General features: G+C 30.9%; 2 protein-coding genes across 22 annotated transcripts in view; both read left to right on the top strand.

The window, feature by feature from the left end:
* LOC139514673 (serine/threonine-protein phosphatase 2A regulatory subunit B'' subunit alpha-like) overlaps nucleotides 1-3,129 on the top strand; it is a 62,562-nt gene extending 59,433 nt beyond the window's left edge. For all 21 annotated transcript variants that reach the window (XR_011662661.1, XR_011662660.1, XR_011662658.1 and 18 more), the window contains one exon: nucleotides 773-3,129. Coding sequence is in view for 8 of the 21 variants with exons in the window: in XM_071304141.1 (XP_071160242.1) it covers nucleotides 773-923 (151 nt within the window). In the remaining 13 variants the exon portion in view is untranslated. The remainder of the gene's footprint in view (nucleotides 1-772) is intronic.
* Nucleotides 3,130-8,039: 4,910 nt separating this feature from the next.
* On the top strand, nucleotides 8,040-13,410 carry LOC139514675 (uncharacterized). Its single transcript, XM_071304154.1, has 4 exons — nucleotides 8,040-8,139; nucleotides 8,362-8,424; nucleotides 11,287-11,406; nucleotides 13,241-13,410. The coding sequence occupies exons 1-4, from the start codon at nucleotides 8,059-8,061 to the stop codon at nucleotides 13,304-13,306; spliced, it is 330 nt and encodes a 109-aa protein (XP_071160255.1). The 5' UTR covers nucleotides 8,040-8,058; the 3' UTR covers nucleotides 13,307-13,410.
* The last annotated feature ends 2,652 nt before the right edge of the window (nucleotides 13,411-16,062 follow it).

Here is a 16,062-nt window from a genome sequence, read left to right on the forward strand (position 1 = left end):
TAGAAAAATAAAATTTGTTATAGGTATTATATCTGTTATATGTTTCCTTGAGGAAACTCAGATTTGATAAATCACTTGGTCCAAGAAAGGATTATAAACAATGACTACAGATCTTTCAGCAGGTTACAAAGAGGTCATGTTTATCTGTTTAACCTCTACATATATATTCTTCTTTTTTACCTGTACATACCTTAAATTAATATGTATTTGGTGTATGTGCTAGAATATATAAATCTCAATGCATGCACTGCTGTAAAAACAATTCTTGAGCACTTTATACTCTTAATTTTATTATTGTAATTTTGATTCAGCTAATGATATTTTAACAATACCCCTGCTCCTAAATTTCCTAAAAATGATGTTTCAATGATCTTTATTAAATCCTGTAATCTAGTAATATGTTATTGTCTGAACCTTTTTTAATATGAATTTCTAATAAATGAAATAGTTGTGATGCTGATATAAATTATGCTATAATTCACTCATATGGAATATTTTAAAACTAAAGCTAGCTTAAAAAAATAATTAATGAAAAAGATTTTGAAACTGAAGGAAAAAACACATATCTTTGTTTCAGCAATATGAGGTAGCTATAGACATATGTTAGAACCTGTCTTAAATAATAAATATTTATTTCTTATATTTATATTGTTGATATTTTTTATCCTGAATAATTGTGAAACTTTGATCGCTCACAAAATTCAGTAATTGTTGATGATATAAGTGTTAAGGAGTATTTTGTAAGAAGTTTTTTTTTCTTTTCTATTTACAGACATTATGAAGATGACTTCGAACCAGACGAAGATGAAATAGTTAATGAAGAGAAAAAGTCTTCAGTTGCCGATAGGGTATCCCAGAATTCCAGAGCACTCTCTGAAGAAGATGATATCTATGACTTCAGCACTGACAGTTTAGGATACTAAAATGAGTGAAACCAAGAACTGGAATGGTTCTGGGTAAAGACTTTATTGTTCTCCTGTATCAAAATATCATTGATTAATATTGTGACCTATGACTTCACATAAGTTTAATTCACCTGTATCATAGAGAGAAACGATGCAAGAAATCATTAATAAATATTGTGATCTATGACTTTATAATTCACCTATATGGTAGAGAGAAATGATGATAATTCAAATATTTAAGTATAGTATCTATTTTGAGTCAAAGTCTGGTTTTTTATATGTATTTCATAAGATTTTTAACTTATTTCTGACTTAAATTTTATGTTTTATTGAGCTTTCACATAACAATTTGATTAAATGTCCTCTACAAAATCTGATAAATTTTTGAGTAAATATATTATAAATGCTAGTTTTGGAAAATTGTATTTTTGATAAGGTATCTAAGCTAGAACTTTCAGCAAAACACTTCTGAAAATTAATACTATGGTTATGCTTGTAAGTGTCTTCAGGTCATCTTTTAATTAAATATTAGATAGTGAATACATTTGTTTAGTCATTGATCAAGGATATATGAAAGAACCAGTATACATGTTCAATATACATAGAAGTAATAACATTCTAACCTGTAACATTAACTTTCCCTGCAGATGTAAAAAGAGGTTTAATATGGGTTACCATAAGTTAATGTTCTTACCTGCCAACTTTGAAGTGTAATTTATGTAGATGGATGTGAGTCATTATAATATTGGTGGTCCTTTAGGTCACACCCACCAATTTGAATATATGAGGGAGTGTTTGTGAAGTACACATTGCCAGATGAATAACACATTTTATATATTTTAGCGTTAGCCTTTAAGACTATGCAAATAAAGTTTTGAATTAGCTCATTCCATGAAGAGAGTGTATATTATTATTATTTATTAACCTTTCACTGCCAGGATATTGTTGTATTGTTTGTTTATAGTCTTTGTGTGAAATTTTAGTTAGGTTGTTTTCAGTTTTAAAATATTCAGCAAAATATATTCTCAAAGTTTTTTTGATGGGAAAAGTTTGAAGCCTTCATTTTATTATAATACTCATATAATCTTATATCTTGAAACAAAAACAACCATTATATGTTAAATTTTATTGGGAATTATTTTTAAAGCTTTGCAACATTGAATTTAAGAAAATTGCATTATTAGATTTGCATATAGATTTGTTTATTATAAAAAAAATGGGAAAGAGCAGTAGTTCAGTTCTAAAGTCAAACAACTTTATTAATGAAATTGACATTATATAATTATTGATATGGCTGAAATAGCCTAGAAATTATACATTATTAGTGCTTTTATTTCAAATTCATTTGTTGTGTGTTAAGGAGCAATTATAAAATCATCTGCATGCATGTTTACTTTTGCATAGGAGTAGAGAAGAATAAAAATTCATTAATATTGTTTTTGCTTTTATACCAAATTAAAAGGAAAACATATAAAATCTAATCAATTATAATATTTAAGGGAATGTTGTGCAGTACGAATTTGAATATTAAAAAAAAGATCACCCTAAAAATGTGTGGACATGCTTTAAATATGCTTGAGTCTATAGTTTTTGCAATTTTGTCCTTAGTTTTCTTCAGTCATTATTCATATAGTCTACAATCTCAGATCAGCAATTTTTTTATGCACTTTACATTGGGTACTACCAAGCTATTAATGATTAAAATCCAAAATTTGAGGGAGATTTGTTGGTGTGGATATTTTAACCCCCAAAAAAACTGGACTTGTGATTCAGACAATTTCTACAAACAAGCCTTTAAATCATAGCAAATATTTGTTGTGTTAAACAATATTTTACAAAAACTATACATTAGTTAATGTTTCAAATGATATTTATTTATTTATGATTTATTTATAATCTTATAATGTAACTAACATATCTCAATTAATGAAGGAAAAAAATCTAAACATCATGAATTGGGAAGGTTCAGTGTATGCTGTCTAGGAACATATACATTCAAGTTTAAATTCTATATTTAACTTATGTTTGTCATTTGAATACATGAAATTATCATGATTTGTTATATTTATTTATTGACCGTTGATCAATACATTTATAAGTTATTTATAATACATTCACATTTTGTGTTGTGACATCATATTGCTATTGAAGAATGTTGTTCTTTGATGTCAAATTTACTGCAGTATTTATTATGATGAAATTGAATAAATCTATTATAACATAATGTTGTCTATTTTGATATTATCTTCCTTGTAACTTTATTTTTATGCTGGCATGAAATTTTGCAGGCTTTTGTGATAGATACACATTTTAAAACTTCTAACACACGTTTTTTCTACAAAAGACTCATTAGTGACGCCAGAATCAGAATGTTCAAGAGGCAAAAGAAAGGACAACATTGAAGAGTATCGATATGATTATCCAAAGCATTTTAATACTTGCAATTATTTTAGATAAAAGTTTCAAAGTATCAGACTGATGCAGACAATGCCATATATTTCATAAGATTAGGTACATATACTGGTATTAGTTCATTTGTTTTTAAGGTCTTTCCTCTACGCGAGGAAAGACCTTATTGTTTTTCTTCTGTTTTTTTGTTTTTTCCAGCATTTTTTTTACATGGCCTCCCCCCGTTTCTATTGGAGTTATCAAGACCAAATATGGACCATCAGTAGACCTCATCATGAAGTATTACCAGATGAGGCTGTGTAGGATTTTATCATCCCCTTTAGAAGTTATTTCCCTTTTATTTGTTTTTTTCGACCATCCCCCCCCCCCCCCCTCGTTGTTTTTGAAGATATCATGACCTTATTTGGACAATAGTTAGATCTCATCATGATGTGTTACCATGTGAGGCTGCTAAGGATTTCGTCATTCCCTATGAGAGTTATGTCCCCTTGAAGCAATTTCTTTCTTTTGCATTTTTCTCAAAACGTATTAAAGATAGAATCGATTTAAAAACGGCAACATGTACAAGACCAGATGGCAATGTCAAAAAACATATACAATCATTTTGTTGTTAACCCTTATAAGGAGTTATTTCCCTTGAAAAAATATACACAATTTTTGAAAAATTGTATCTTGAGAACCAGAAGTCGTAAAGACTTGGGACCTACACCAATAATCTTAAGTTCTTGTGACCTAAAATTGTGTGTATATCTTTTTAATGGTAACAGATATAAACCTACTATAAACTGTCCCAATTCTTTTTCTATAATGTTGTCCTTCAACTGTAGATCATTTATCATTTAACAGATTTGAGATATCTATTGTCGTTTTAGAGATAATGCAGTTTGAAGTTTTGCGAGCAGAGGCATGTATTTCTGAATCAACAAGAGTATACCACTTAAAATGTTTTAGAAATTGATGAGATTAACATAGTTATATGTTTGACCAAATACCAAAAACATTCCATGGAAAAAAACACAAAAAAATTAATTTGAAATTTTTATGTTTTGCATTGACTTTGCAAGTTTCATAACTTCTTTTTATATAGTTGATATTGCATCATTATTTGCACTTTGTCAAAGGGGTCATCTGATATATCAAATTGAAGGTCTTGATAAACTCTACTTAAAAATGAAAATTTTAAACCCCCTTTTCATTCCAGGGGAACGGGTTGGGTCATTTAGTGCAAACATTCAAATTTCTCAGATGGTAAGGTTGTCGCATATCAAATGAACATAAAGCGTACATTTCAAATTGACGTCTCCCAAAAATGGGCTGGATGGGGTCATTGAGTGCAAAAAATAAATTTTCTTTTAAGATAGGGTTGTTGTATATCAAATGAAAAGTCATGGTGTGTACATTTGAAATATCAAATTCTAGACCTCCAAAATTTAGTTGGATAGGGTTATTAAGTGCAAAAATCAAACTTTCTAGAACATGGCAATGTCGCATATCAAATGAAAGCTCATCTACTCTATGTTACATATATCATAATTCCGATCTCAAAAATGTAGGCGGATGAGGTCATTAAGTGTTAAAAGCGAAAAGTTTCAGAGGGTATGCTTGTCGTATATCAAACGAAAGGTCGTACAAAGAACATTACGAAAACATCACTTTTACAGGAAAGACCTTTCAATTGTTTTACAAACAATTGAGATACTAGTTTAGTGTTGTTATTATAAAAAAAAAAACTAAGAAAACAAGAATGTTTTGTATAATGTGAAAAGTTGATCACTAACAAGTCAAATGTAAAATCGATTTGTAGGTCCTCTATACATTTATAATATGTACCAAATCGTCAGACATTACAAAAAAGTGCATTTACATTAAAAATGTCTCGGTACAAAAACTGAAATTTTGGAGGAAACTCTTAACAATTTATCAGCATTCCTATGGGAACAAACTGTGCTCCTTGTCCGACTTCTTCTAATTTTCATATGAATCCATGCTCCTTCAGACACTAGTCAAAAACAAGAAGATCAAAGAAGCCAAATCATTTAATTTCTTATTCAGATATATTGATGATGGTCTTTCCATTAACAATCCAAACTATTCTGATTGGGTTCCATTAATATATCCTTTAGACCTTTACATCAAAGAAACAACAGACACGGCTTCATCTGCCTAATTTTAGACTTATACTTCGAATTTGACATAAGCAGTCATCTCAGTACCAGAATCTATAACAAACTTAGACGATTCGAAATTTGAAATTATCAATTTCCCACACCTAAGAACCGATATACCAACTTCATGTGAGATATATATTTACCAACTAATTCGGTGTCTTAAAGCTTGGATATGCTACTTAGACTAGGCAAAACTTCACCAGTGTCCGTGCAGAAAATTGATGAAGCAGGAGTATGACAAAGAACGTCTCGTCTTTTTTCTGAAAACAATCCATCGGAAGATACTAAGACCTTGTTGATAAATATTCTGTATCAAACTAATTCACGATGGTCTTTAAGCAAAGATTCTAGGTACTAACGTGGTTAATCATCTTATTGACGTGTTATAGTGTTCTTTTATTTGTCTTTGCAAATTGGTGCTTTTACTGTTTACTCTCTTCTTGTTAATATCCATTTATCGTATCTCTGTACTTAAAGATCCCGTCATTGTGTTATTGTGCTATGGTAAATGTTGACTGCTGTACCCATATTTCTGACAAGTTAACCCATTATGTCTGTTTGTTTGGTTCACACATAGTTGTCAATTTAATAGAATTTTATGCGTCTGTCATGCAAGTGAGATGTTAAGCTAGCTTTAAAACCAGGTTCAATTCAACATTTTCTACAAAAGAAATGCCTGTAAAATTCAGGAATATGACAGTTATCCTTCCGTTTGATGTGCTTGAGCTTTAGATTTTGCAATTTGATTAGGACTTTCCGTTTTGAATTGTCCATAGAGTTCGGTATTTTCGTTATTTTACTTTTTATATATAATACAAGTATAAGTAAAATATCTATAAAAAAAGGCATTGGCTATTTTGCCAGCACCGGCAAAACAGTAAATCAGTTCTTTCAATTGCTTATGTGCAAACAAAAAAGTTAACCATTTCTTAGAAATATGCTTTTTTGACGGCTTAAATTAAGATATTTTAACCAGAGCCTGCAAAATAGCCACTGCCAATAACAATGTGGTCTCTGTTAACAGTTTTGGTTGGTGCTCTGTTGAAGCAATATATGAATGTAGTTTGGAAAACTGCATGTGGTATGTTGTTCTAGTCCGTGGTTATGACTGGTACATATCTGAAGGATCTCGGTAACATATTTGTGAGGCTATTGTCTTGTTGAGCTGAATGGTCACGTAAATTACTGCGCATTAATGCTACTTATCCACTAGTGAACCGTAGTTAGTTGCTGAACTTCTTTTTTGTCAATCCTCTTTAAACATTTTATGTGGTGTACTGTCATTTTATTACTATTTCTGCCTATTTATCATCATCTCGGCCAGGTATTGTTATTAGGTGCTCGTTATCTTCACAGAACTTGTTGGATACATCAAGTAGTGATTCATTATTTAATTGTGTAGCGTTGACTAATACGTTAATTTGGTTGCTAAATTGTTCAAAAAACACAATGGTCTTGGTAACGGATGTCGTGTGAAAGCTTCTGATCGTACTGGTTTGTACTTTATGTCTTCCCCAAGTTCACATACTCATTGATATCAATGAATTAGACATGCTGACATTCATTTCAGTAAGTTATGGTGACATCCATTGCAGTAAGTCCTGGTGACATTTTCTAGATAAAATTTAGAATGGGACACTATCGAAGGTATTTAGAGAAATCTAAGATTAGCATATCTATTCACCCTAAATGACTAAGTTGTCGTGAATTGCACATATCGATTTTATTGAAAAGTTGCATTTCAAAATAACTATTGCGTCTGAAAAAATATTTGAAATCTGATAACACTTGATGTTTCATTGTGTGTTTGTAGAGTAGCTAAATATAAAAGGTGGCAGTTGACACTCGCATCGTCTTGGTTAGATCTCCCTTTTTATAGCGGGCTTTAATGTTTGATAATAACCAGTCTTTATGGAATTATCCATTGTTATAGGACTTGGGTTAAATGTTTACGAGTAACTGTGTTGATTTATCATGAAATTCTTTCGGGGATCTCTTCTTCACCATTTCCTTGTAGCTGGTTTAGTCTCTGCGAATGCTGGGTTTTGTGTTTGGTCCACTACTCAGCATGTTGTCGGTTTTCCCTTTATTATGGTGTTCGCATAGTGTATGTCTTGTGTATATAATATTAAAAAAAACCCAAAGGAATTGGGTATTGATACATGTTCCATTACATACACAGCAAACAACAACAATCAAATTAAAAGCGAATGGAACAGAGCTATTATTGCTGTACGTCATCTCAAATATGTATCTATGTGACATTTGTTTTAAAAGACCGCACGTGCTTATAATATTATTATGTGAAATGATGAATAATTAAAACGTTTTATTTAATTTGATTAGGATATGTAGCTGTAGACTATTTCGTAAAATTCTAAGGCCATTAAATAATGTGCTGTTATTTTTTGCTATAATATGTCCCAGACTCTCTTGATAATTCGTAATTCAAACTTGTTCGATTAGCATAATTTTTTTTTATCTTTCTGTTCATCGAATTGAATTGATATCTTGTTATAAATGTCATTTTAATATATTTTTTTCAGTACAAACGAAATTCACGTACCAACAATAATATGTTTCTGCACTCATATAACGGTCTTTTTTGTGCATGCGTTATAATGATGGCGGAGTCGGTCGCATGGTATCCAAATATGGTAAGTCATGCACTATAAGTTTAGTTTACGATTATTTTAACGGATATGGCATTCTGTATTCACAAAATCTCAAAAAGTGTACTATGTATATAATTGGAGTACACCATAAGCGATTAGTCAGAAATGACTAATCAGTAGAGATTGAATTAAAGAAGTTGGATCTTTGTTTTCATTCTGGTTTTTTTTTATTACTTACCTTTTTTTTCCTTTATTACTTTTTAGAGACGATTTAGTGCAAATCCATCGGCCATGTCAATTAAATTAAAAACGGAACCATATATCTCTGTAAGTATACCCAATATATTTAAATTTACACAATCACGAACAAAATACTCAAATCTTATCTCCTGCAACAGCTTTAATCGAATATATGACTAATTTCGCCTCAATTTTTTTCAAGCAGAGGTTAATTAATTTAACAGAAGTTTACCGATGTTCAGTTCTCATAGAAATTTCAATGTAAAAAAACAAAAACTGGGACAACTAAAAAAGAAAACGAGACCGGGTGCGTCAACAGTTAAACATCTAACACTATGTGCATGCATCCGCAACCATACGACTCACCACTCAGCCAAAATGTCAAAACGCGATAGGATCAAAATGGTGCACATTAAACGACTATACGACTATTCCGGTATTTCAAGATCTAAGATTGCGAAAACATTTCCCTACTGAATTGACACACACACACACACACACACACACACACACACACACACACACACACACACACACACACACACACACACACACACACACATATATATATATATAATAAAAAAAACATACTATTGGGATATTTATTTGGGTATCATTCAATGAGCATGGAAAATTAAAAAAAAACCCTCACCAAATGAAGATATCAGACTAATAATTTGTAATTTTACAGAAAATAATCGTGTGGATGATAAGGTCAATGTAAAATGACACTAATAACTCACTTGTGTCCCAATAGTTGTAGATATCAATAATTTGTTCGTAGCAATAGTTGTGCGCCTAACGATTCTGTAAAGATATTATAAATGGTGTATGAGACAGTATGAAGATAGATATATTAAGATGTGGTATGAGTTCCAATGAGTGCATGCATCTCATATAGCCAAGTGAGCTTTTGAGAAAGGGAATTTGCCGAAACTAGAAGCTGTAAGTCATAAAATTGATGATGGAAATGGGGAGCCTCAAAGAGACAACACCCCTATCAAAGAACAGAAAAAGCCGAAGGCCACCAGTAGTCTTCAAAACAGTGAGAAAATCCCGCTACTTTATGTATTTTTATTTTCGATGTAAAGACCCCATAAAGTGAATCAATATTGAAGCCAAAATATGCCATCTTTAATTACCAGACAACAATATCGTAACCATATCAATTCTTAATAAATAAAGGCAACAGTATTATACCGTTGTTAATAAGTCTATTAAAGTTTTTGTTATCTTTTGAGGTGAATGCCGATATTTTTGTGTTTTGTGAAGAATATAATCATTAAGGATTTAATGTGAAATACCTGAACGTATAAGATGTCTCCATGTTGATTTACATTTATGAATGATTTCCCAGTATCGGTGATAACTTTTGGTAAATGTTTTGATTAGTTTGTGATATCTAAAACCATTGTGTGATCATTTTTCAGGAATACATAGATTTCTTTCACTAAAATAAATACGTTGTTACATACACGAGCGAACCGTACAAGTTGAGATATATAAACACCATAAGATGGTGACAAGGGAACGTCACAATCTAAAAATGGATAATTACCACTAGGAAAGTAAAAATTATCTCTTTTATCATAAATTTAGGTATTAAGCTTCCCGTTAATGATATAGATATCAAGATCCAGGAAAAGGCAGTGTTCTTTGTTAGTATTAGGTTTATCAAAAGTTGGTTCAACATGATAAATCTATTTAGTGTACAAACGGAAGAGCATTGAGGACCCAAAATCTAAAAGTGTTTTATATATATGTATCAGATGATGTTTTGATGTGTCTTTGTTGATTTTAGTCATAAATTGTAATTCACAAAAATATAGAAACAGGTAGTGGTCCACTCACAGTCTCCATTGGAATTCCGATAACTTGACTATATACATAATAATCTACAAAGCGAAACAAATGTTATCTAGTAAAAATTCAAGGGCAGTTCTAGTATGGAAGCATGTCCAATAGATATAGTTCTTTTGTTTTTTGTTACTAAAAAATGACATAAAAGAGTTTGAACATATATATTCGCATTTAAACTTTTTAAATGCACATTTGAATAGGTGTGTGAATTTTTATGCCCCTCCTACGATATTAGCGGGGCATTATGTTTTTTGGTCTGTTCGTCCGTTCGTGCGTCCGTACGTGCGTCCGTGCGTCCGTCCGTCTGTTCCGGTTCAGGTTAAAGTTTTTGGTCAAGGTAGTTTCGATGAAGTTGTATTCCAATCGACTTCAAACTGAGTACATATCTTCCCTATGATATGATCTTTTAAATTTTAATGTTAAGAGTTTTAGCCCCAATTTCACGGTCCATTGAACATAGAAAAAGATAATGCGAGTGGGGCATTCGTGTACTGGGGACACATTCTTGTTTTTCTTAATAAGAATATGAGGCAAAGTGGTATATTGGGTAGAAAAATCTTAACATTATACATGTTTAAAAGCACCAATATAAGCATGCAATTTATCAAGTACTCCAAAAGTTATTAATTACACTATTTTTAAATTCTTTATTTGAACAATTTATTATCAGGATTTTGATTGTACCAAGTGTAGAAGTAAGTAGAATAGACAGTTTAGTAGTGGAACAATGCTTGTAAACAAAATAAATCTACATTTGTAAGGTGTTTTGTGCAGCATCGGAAGCCAGTACATAGTTGGAACTTTTATTGTGTTTGATTCTGCTTGTAAAGAAGTAGCTAAAAGTTTATGTTTGTTACAGATGTCATTTTCCGAAAATGTAGTCAGTTGGAATGTTGATAAATTCGTGATTTCTTTTTTTCCCAGAATCTCAGTGTAAAATTTAAGCAAACTATAATGATATTATTAACAGCTTTATCAGCAATGGTTATGTAATGCACATACAATAAGAGAAACACTGATTGCTCAAGAGAAAACAAAATGACACACTTGTATTTATTTTTTATAAACTTTAATGTATTATATATTTAGATTTTGTCGGACAATTATTATATGATGCCTTCCAATCGCCTTAGTTCTAAAGATGGACAGTACCTTATAATTGGAAAGCAACGATTTCTAAGTGCGCTTCAAACTAAAGACGATATCAAGGTAATACTAACCATCTTTACAAACAAATTCATATTATCAAAAATCGGAGAGCTTATAAACATCTTGAATTTTAACAACGAACAGTTCTATAAGTATATATATGTTTTAGCAGTTGTACATCTATCAAGCAAATGATAATTGTATCAGGGTATACACACTGCAACTTTGAAATTCTTTTGTAAAGTGCCTCGATGAATGTTTTGAATGAAGATGAACTACAAACTATTTTGTAATTATACAATTTTGATGATTATCTTACGTAGAAATTAGCAAAATTGATTTTGGTAATAATCAGTTCTCTGATATCTCCTAATAGGCAATGAACAATTGACTATGACCAGTAAGCGTTGTAAATTTTTCCTTATTTTGGAATATTCTTAATTACTTAAAGGGTAGCCTAAATTTAGAAACTATGAACATAAAATTTCAATCATTTGTAAATAAACAGCAAATTGCGAGTTAGTAATGTGGTGATTTTTTTATCTCGTTTTTTTATATATCTCATATGTTATTGATATACCACGTGTAACGATGACAAGTTATCGTCATTTATGAATGACCTCATGAATATATTCAAAACTTGTTAGAATCGTTCACTTATTGTTAACAACAATGTCACATTTTGCTTTTGTCCAGCAAGAACAGGAGAAACTGGATGGATTTGAAAAATCCGAAACAAATTCGTGCATAAATTAGGGCTTTATATAAGTAAAACGATATGGTATGAGTGCCAATGAGACAACTCCCCATAAAAGTCAATATGTATAAGAAGTAAACAGTTATTGGTCAATTTACGGCATTCAACACCGATGTATGGCTCACACCGAACTTCAAGAAATAAAGGGCCCTAAAATGACAAGTGCAAAACAATTCAAACAGGAAAACCAACTGTCTGATCTATAAATTTATGATTAATTCTCCTGAGCAGATCATATCACTAGATAATTTCACTGGAAATCATGCAGCCAGTTACTTATAACAAAGGGAGGAGGGGCTAATTTTAAGGTATAAAACCTTAGAATTCGATTAATTCCCAGAAAGAAAGTGCAAACGTATTTGAAAACAAAATTTCGATATGACATAATAGGTAGAAAGATAGTAATGTTAAAAATTTAAAAAAAAGACATTATGAACTTCATGCGTCCGGAGCGTTTAATTTTTGAAATTATCTTCATCTGGAACACTCAAAGTCGCAAAATTTGAAAATCGATGATGTATAAGAACCGAAAGAGTTGGAGAGCTAAATGACCAAAGAAGGGCGTAAAAATAGCAAAATTCATCTAAGGTCAACTTTGCCTCAAGGATTTAAAACCTTAGTTTCGTTACTATTTCAAAGTATACAAACAGACAACTTTATAATATGTTTTAAATTTTGTCAGTACTGACTACTGAGCTGGTAATATTCCAAGTCGAATATTTGAAAGCCAATGATGTTAAACTAATTTATTTGTAATTGGATATAGCTGGTTCTCGACCAGTGATCCATATTTTTTTCGTATAGAATATATAAAATACATTTTCTGTTTTGCTAAAGTAATTAGTACAAAAATATCATTGAGTTGCATATCTTCAAATAGTTTTTACAACAATATATTGATAATTGTATTTGTTTACTTCAATATTTAGTTAAGCACATATCTCGTATGTTACTAATCGCACAAACTTTAGGACAAGACGAATTAAAATATAATAAATTCGACTTACTGCTTGCTACTTATTGATTAGATTAAGATGTAAACATGCAAAATTCAATGTAAGCTAGCAATGTCCAATTTCTTGTAGTTTTAAAATATGAACAGCTGTGCTTACTCTCATTTGTTTCTGTTTTATCTAGCGGATTGGAGGAGCAAACCCACAGCAAAAGCCAAGGGTGATAAAAACTTCTACAAAAGGATATTAGTACGCAAACAAGATGCCAGTGTCATGATATTATCATTGATGTTACAGATTTTACTGTTGTGTGTGACATACAACTGTAAAGACCAATAAATTATATCTATGGTACTTGTAATTATTCATTGCATATACATTAACAATTGCATATTTCATTTTTTTTTCATGGTTTTATTGTCTCTCATTGATTTTCTGAGTTTCATTTATCCCTTTGGTATCATTCGCCTACTTTTTATTGTATAGTGTTTAAAATCGTTGACACTTTCATAGATTATACCGCATCATATGTTCCTTTTCAAATATTCGGCTTTGGGCGTTCCTTTTGAAGTTTAATCCAGAAAAGCGCTTCGGACGCATGCAATTTATGAAGTGTTTTGGTTTTTTCCCACCAAATTTACTGAAACAGGGTTACAGATACCACAATTTTCAAAAACTTCTAAAAATTATTACAGGCGTTGTCATCTTATTTAGAAATTAAAATGTTTGATTTTATTTCTGACGGCCAATCTTTTGTTGTTATGTCGTTGATAGAACAAATAATAGCATTACACTGACTAACGAAAAGTGATATTAAAGTCTAGATACTTATTGCACCGTCCAGCAGAAAGGGCTACCAGAATATGCTTACTAATCCAGTATAATCATAATGGTTCCTTCCTCTAGTGATCAGAAAGTATTTAAATGGATAAACGAGTTCTGAATATCTACAATTACATTATTGTAGATTTACATTAAATGATCTACTTTTAAAAACCCAACTCACATACAAGACATTATTCAAAAATGTAATTGTTGTTATCATCTGAAGAAGAAAAAAAACACATTGTCTTACGGAGATTTGAAAGATTCAAAGTGCTTTCTGATTTTCACATAATGTTCCCCTCGGTTTTGGTTTGTAACCCGGATTTGTTTTTTTGTTTCTTAATCGATTTATGACTTTTGAACACCGGTATATTACTGTAAGGTACAAATGTGTCCTAATGATTAATTTTTCAAATTGCAAATCAGCTGCAGACTACAACAAAACATCAAAACCAGATTTAATCCACCATTATCTTCATAAGAAAAGCCTGTACCAAGTCAGGAATATGATAGTTCTATTCGTTTGATGTGTTTGAGTTTTTGATTTTGCCATTTGGTAAGGAACTTTCCGTTTTGAATTTTCCTCGGAATTCATCATTTTTGTGATTTTACTTTTCGTATCAGCAGATAGAATAGGTCACCTCACGGTTGTTGCAGCCATATTGAAAAGGGACAGATTTTCATAATGATGGAGAAAATGCTATGAAAAGCAGGGAAAAACCATCGACATAAAACAGTTTCTTGGAAACACGGATAGATTTTCGCGTACTTTCTTACTATTTTCACATCTATCCAAAAATTCTGCCCCTATTCAATATGGCTGAAATAGCCGTTAATTGCCATAATAAAGATTCATACTAACGCTAGTAAATTCCCTTTTCGGATTTATAATGTTCTTTGACTCTTTTTTTTTATTTAGGGTTCCAACTGATTCGAGTGCCACTGATGGATCTTATGTACACGTAAATAATGAGCTTGTTATCTTTGGTTGCTAATAGTTTACACATACATTGCATTTTTTTCTTTTCTGTGAGGACTTATTCTTATATCCCTAAGCTTAAAATCTTTAAAATTAAGAAGAATATACCAAGAATTTATCAATCTACTTAGTCGAAGAAAACAGACAATACCATGTCAAATCTTTCAAAGTTATTAGTCGATGGTAAGCCGTGGAAAAGTTTTCAAATTACATACTAGTGCTACTCTTAACTAATAAAAACGAAAACCTTTATCGTAGCTGTAAAAAATGTTTGTTTAACGAAATGGCTCTAGAGATTGAAAGGCACCGTCTTGCAGGATATCTTTTTTCTGAGATTAACAGTTGAAATATCAATAAAACAAAACCATTCTTTTTAAGGTGTTTTACAAATCCACAAATCTTGCGTCTAAAAAAACCTGCTATTAAGTAAAATGTCATTTCTACGACAAGTGAAAATTTCATGACTCAAAAATATTATGAACAATATTGATAGTTCACTCATCAAATATCCAAAGAGTATGTATGGCATAAGTTAAGAGTGACATTTCTTATCTTTCTTTTCATCTAAATCATGTCATCTGTCATAAATGACATTTGTTTTTACTAATTTATTTAAATGAACAATGTCCTACAATTGATTATATTCACTTCATTTGAACTTTGGTGGGGTAGTTGTTTTATAGGTAATCATATCATAACTCCTTTGTTTTTTTGTATGACAAATATATATAATAATAAAGTAGTAACAAGAAGATGCTTTTATCAACGTGTATTCTTTGTACTTGTATTATTATGGTGGAATCGATGGTATGGTATCCAAAGATGGTTCGTCAATTGTATTCATTTAGTTATATACACACCTTCAGTATTTTTTTTTTTGGTAAACTAGTTAATGACGGATATCACTCTGTTTTTTTAAAATGGTATACAATTTTATTTTACATTTGTAAAAAAACATAAAGTGCTGGTACTTTATCCCGGCCTCGTTAACGTTAGTATATAGCATAAAGGATATCACATTTGATAATTTTCATAATCAGATCAGTTCAAATTGTTAAAATTACTCAACAAACGAATATATGTAAAATCAAATGTGGGGAAGTTAACAAAACCAGACAAAACACACCGATCGACTATATCAAGCAACTGTCATATATATTCCTGGCTTGGTATCTTCATATCCGTAGTAAACGGTGCGTAAT

Source organism: Mytilus edulis, chromosome 3, assembly GCF_963676685.1.
Source record: "Mytilus edulis chromosome 3, xbMytEdul2.2, whole genome shotgun sequence".
NCBI classification, from domain to species: domain Eukaryota; kingdom Metazoa; phylum Mollusca; class Bivalvia; order Mytilida; family Mytilidae; genus Mytilus; species Mytilus edulis.

Bases quoted from the DNA above. Each gene is read 5' to 3' on its own strand.
- LOC139514675 (XM_071304154.1), top strand. From the start codon at position 8,059: ATGTTTCTGCACTCATATAACGGTCTTTTTTGTGCATGCGTTATAATG. The intron at 8,140-8,361 runs GTAAGTCATGCA...ATTACTTTTTAG, and splicing joins TCGCATGGTATCCAAATATG to AGACGATTTAGTGCAAATCC. The intron at 8,425-11,286 runs GTAAGTATACCC...TTATATATTTAG, and splicing joins AAACGGAACCATATATCTCT to ATTTTGTCGGACAATTATTA.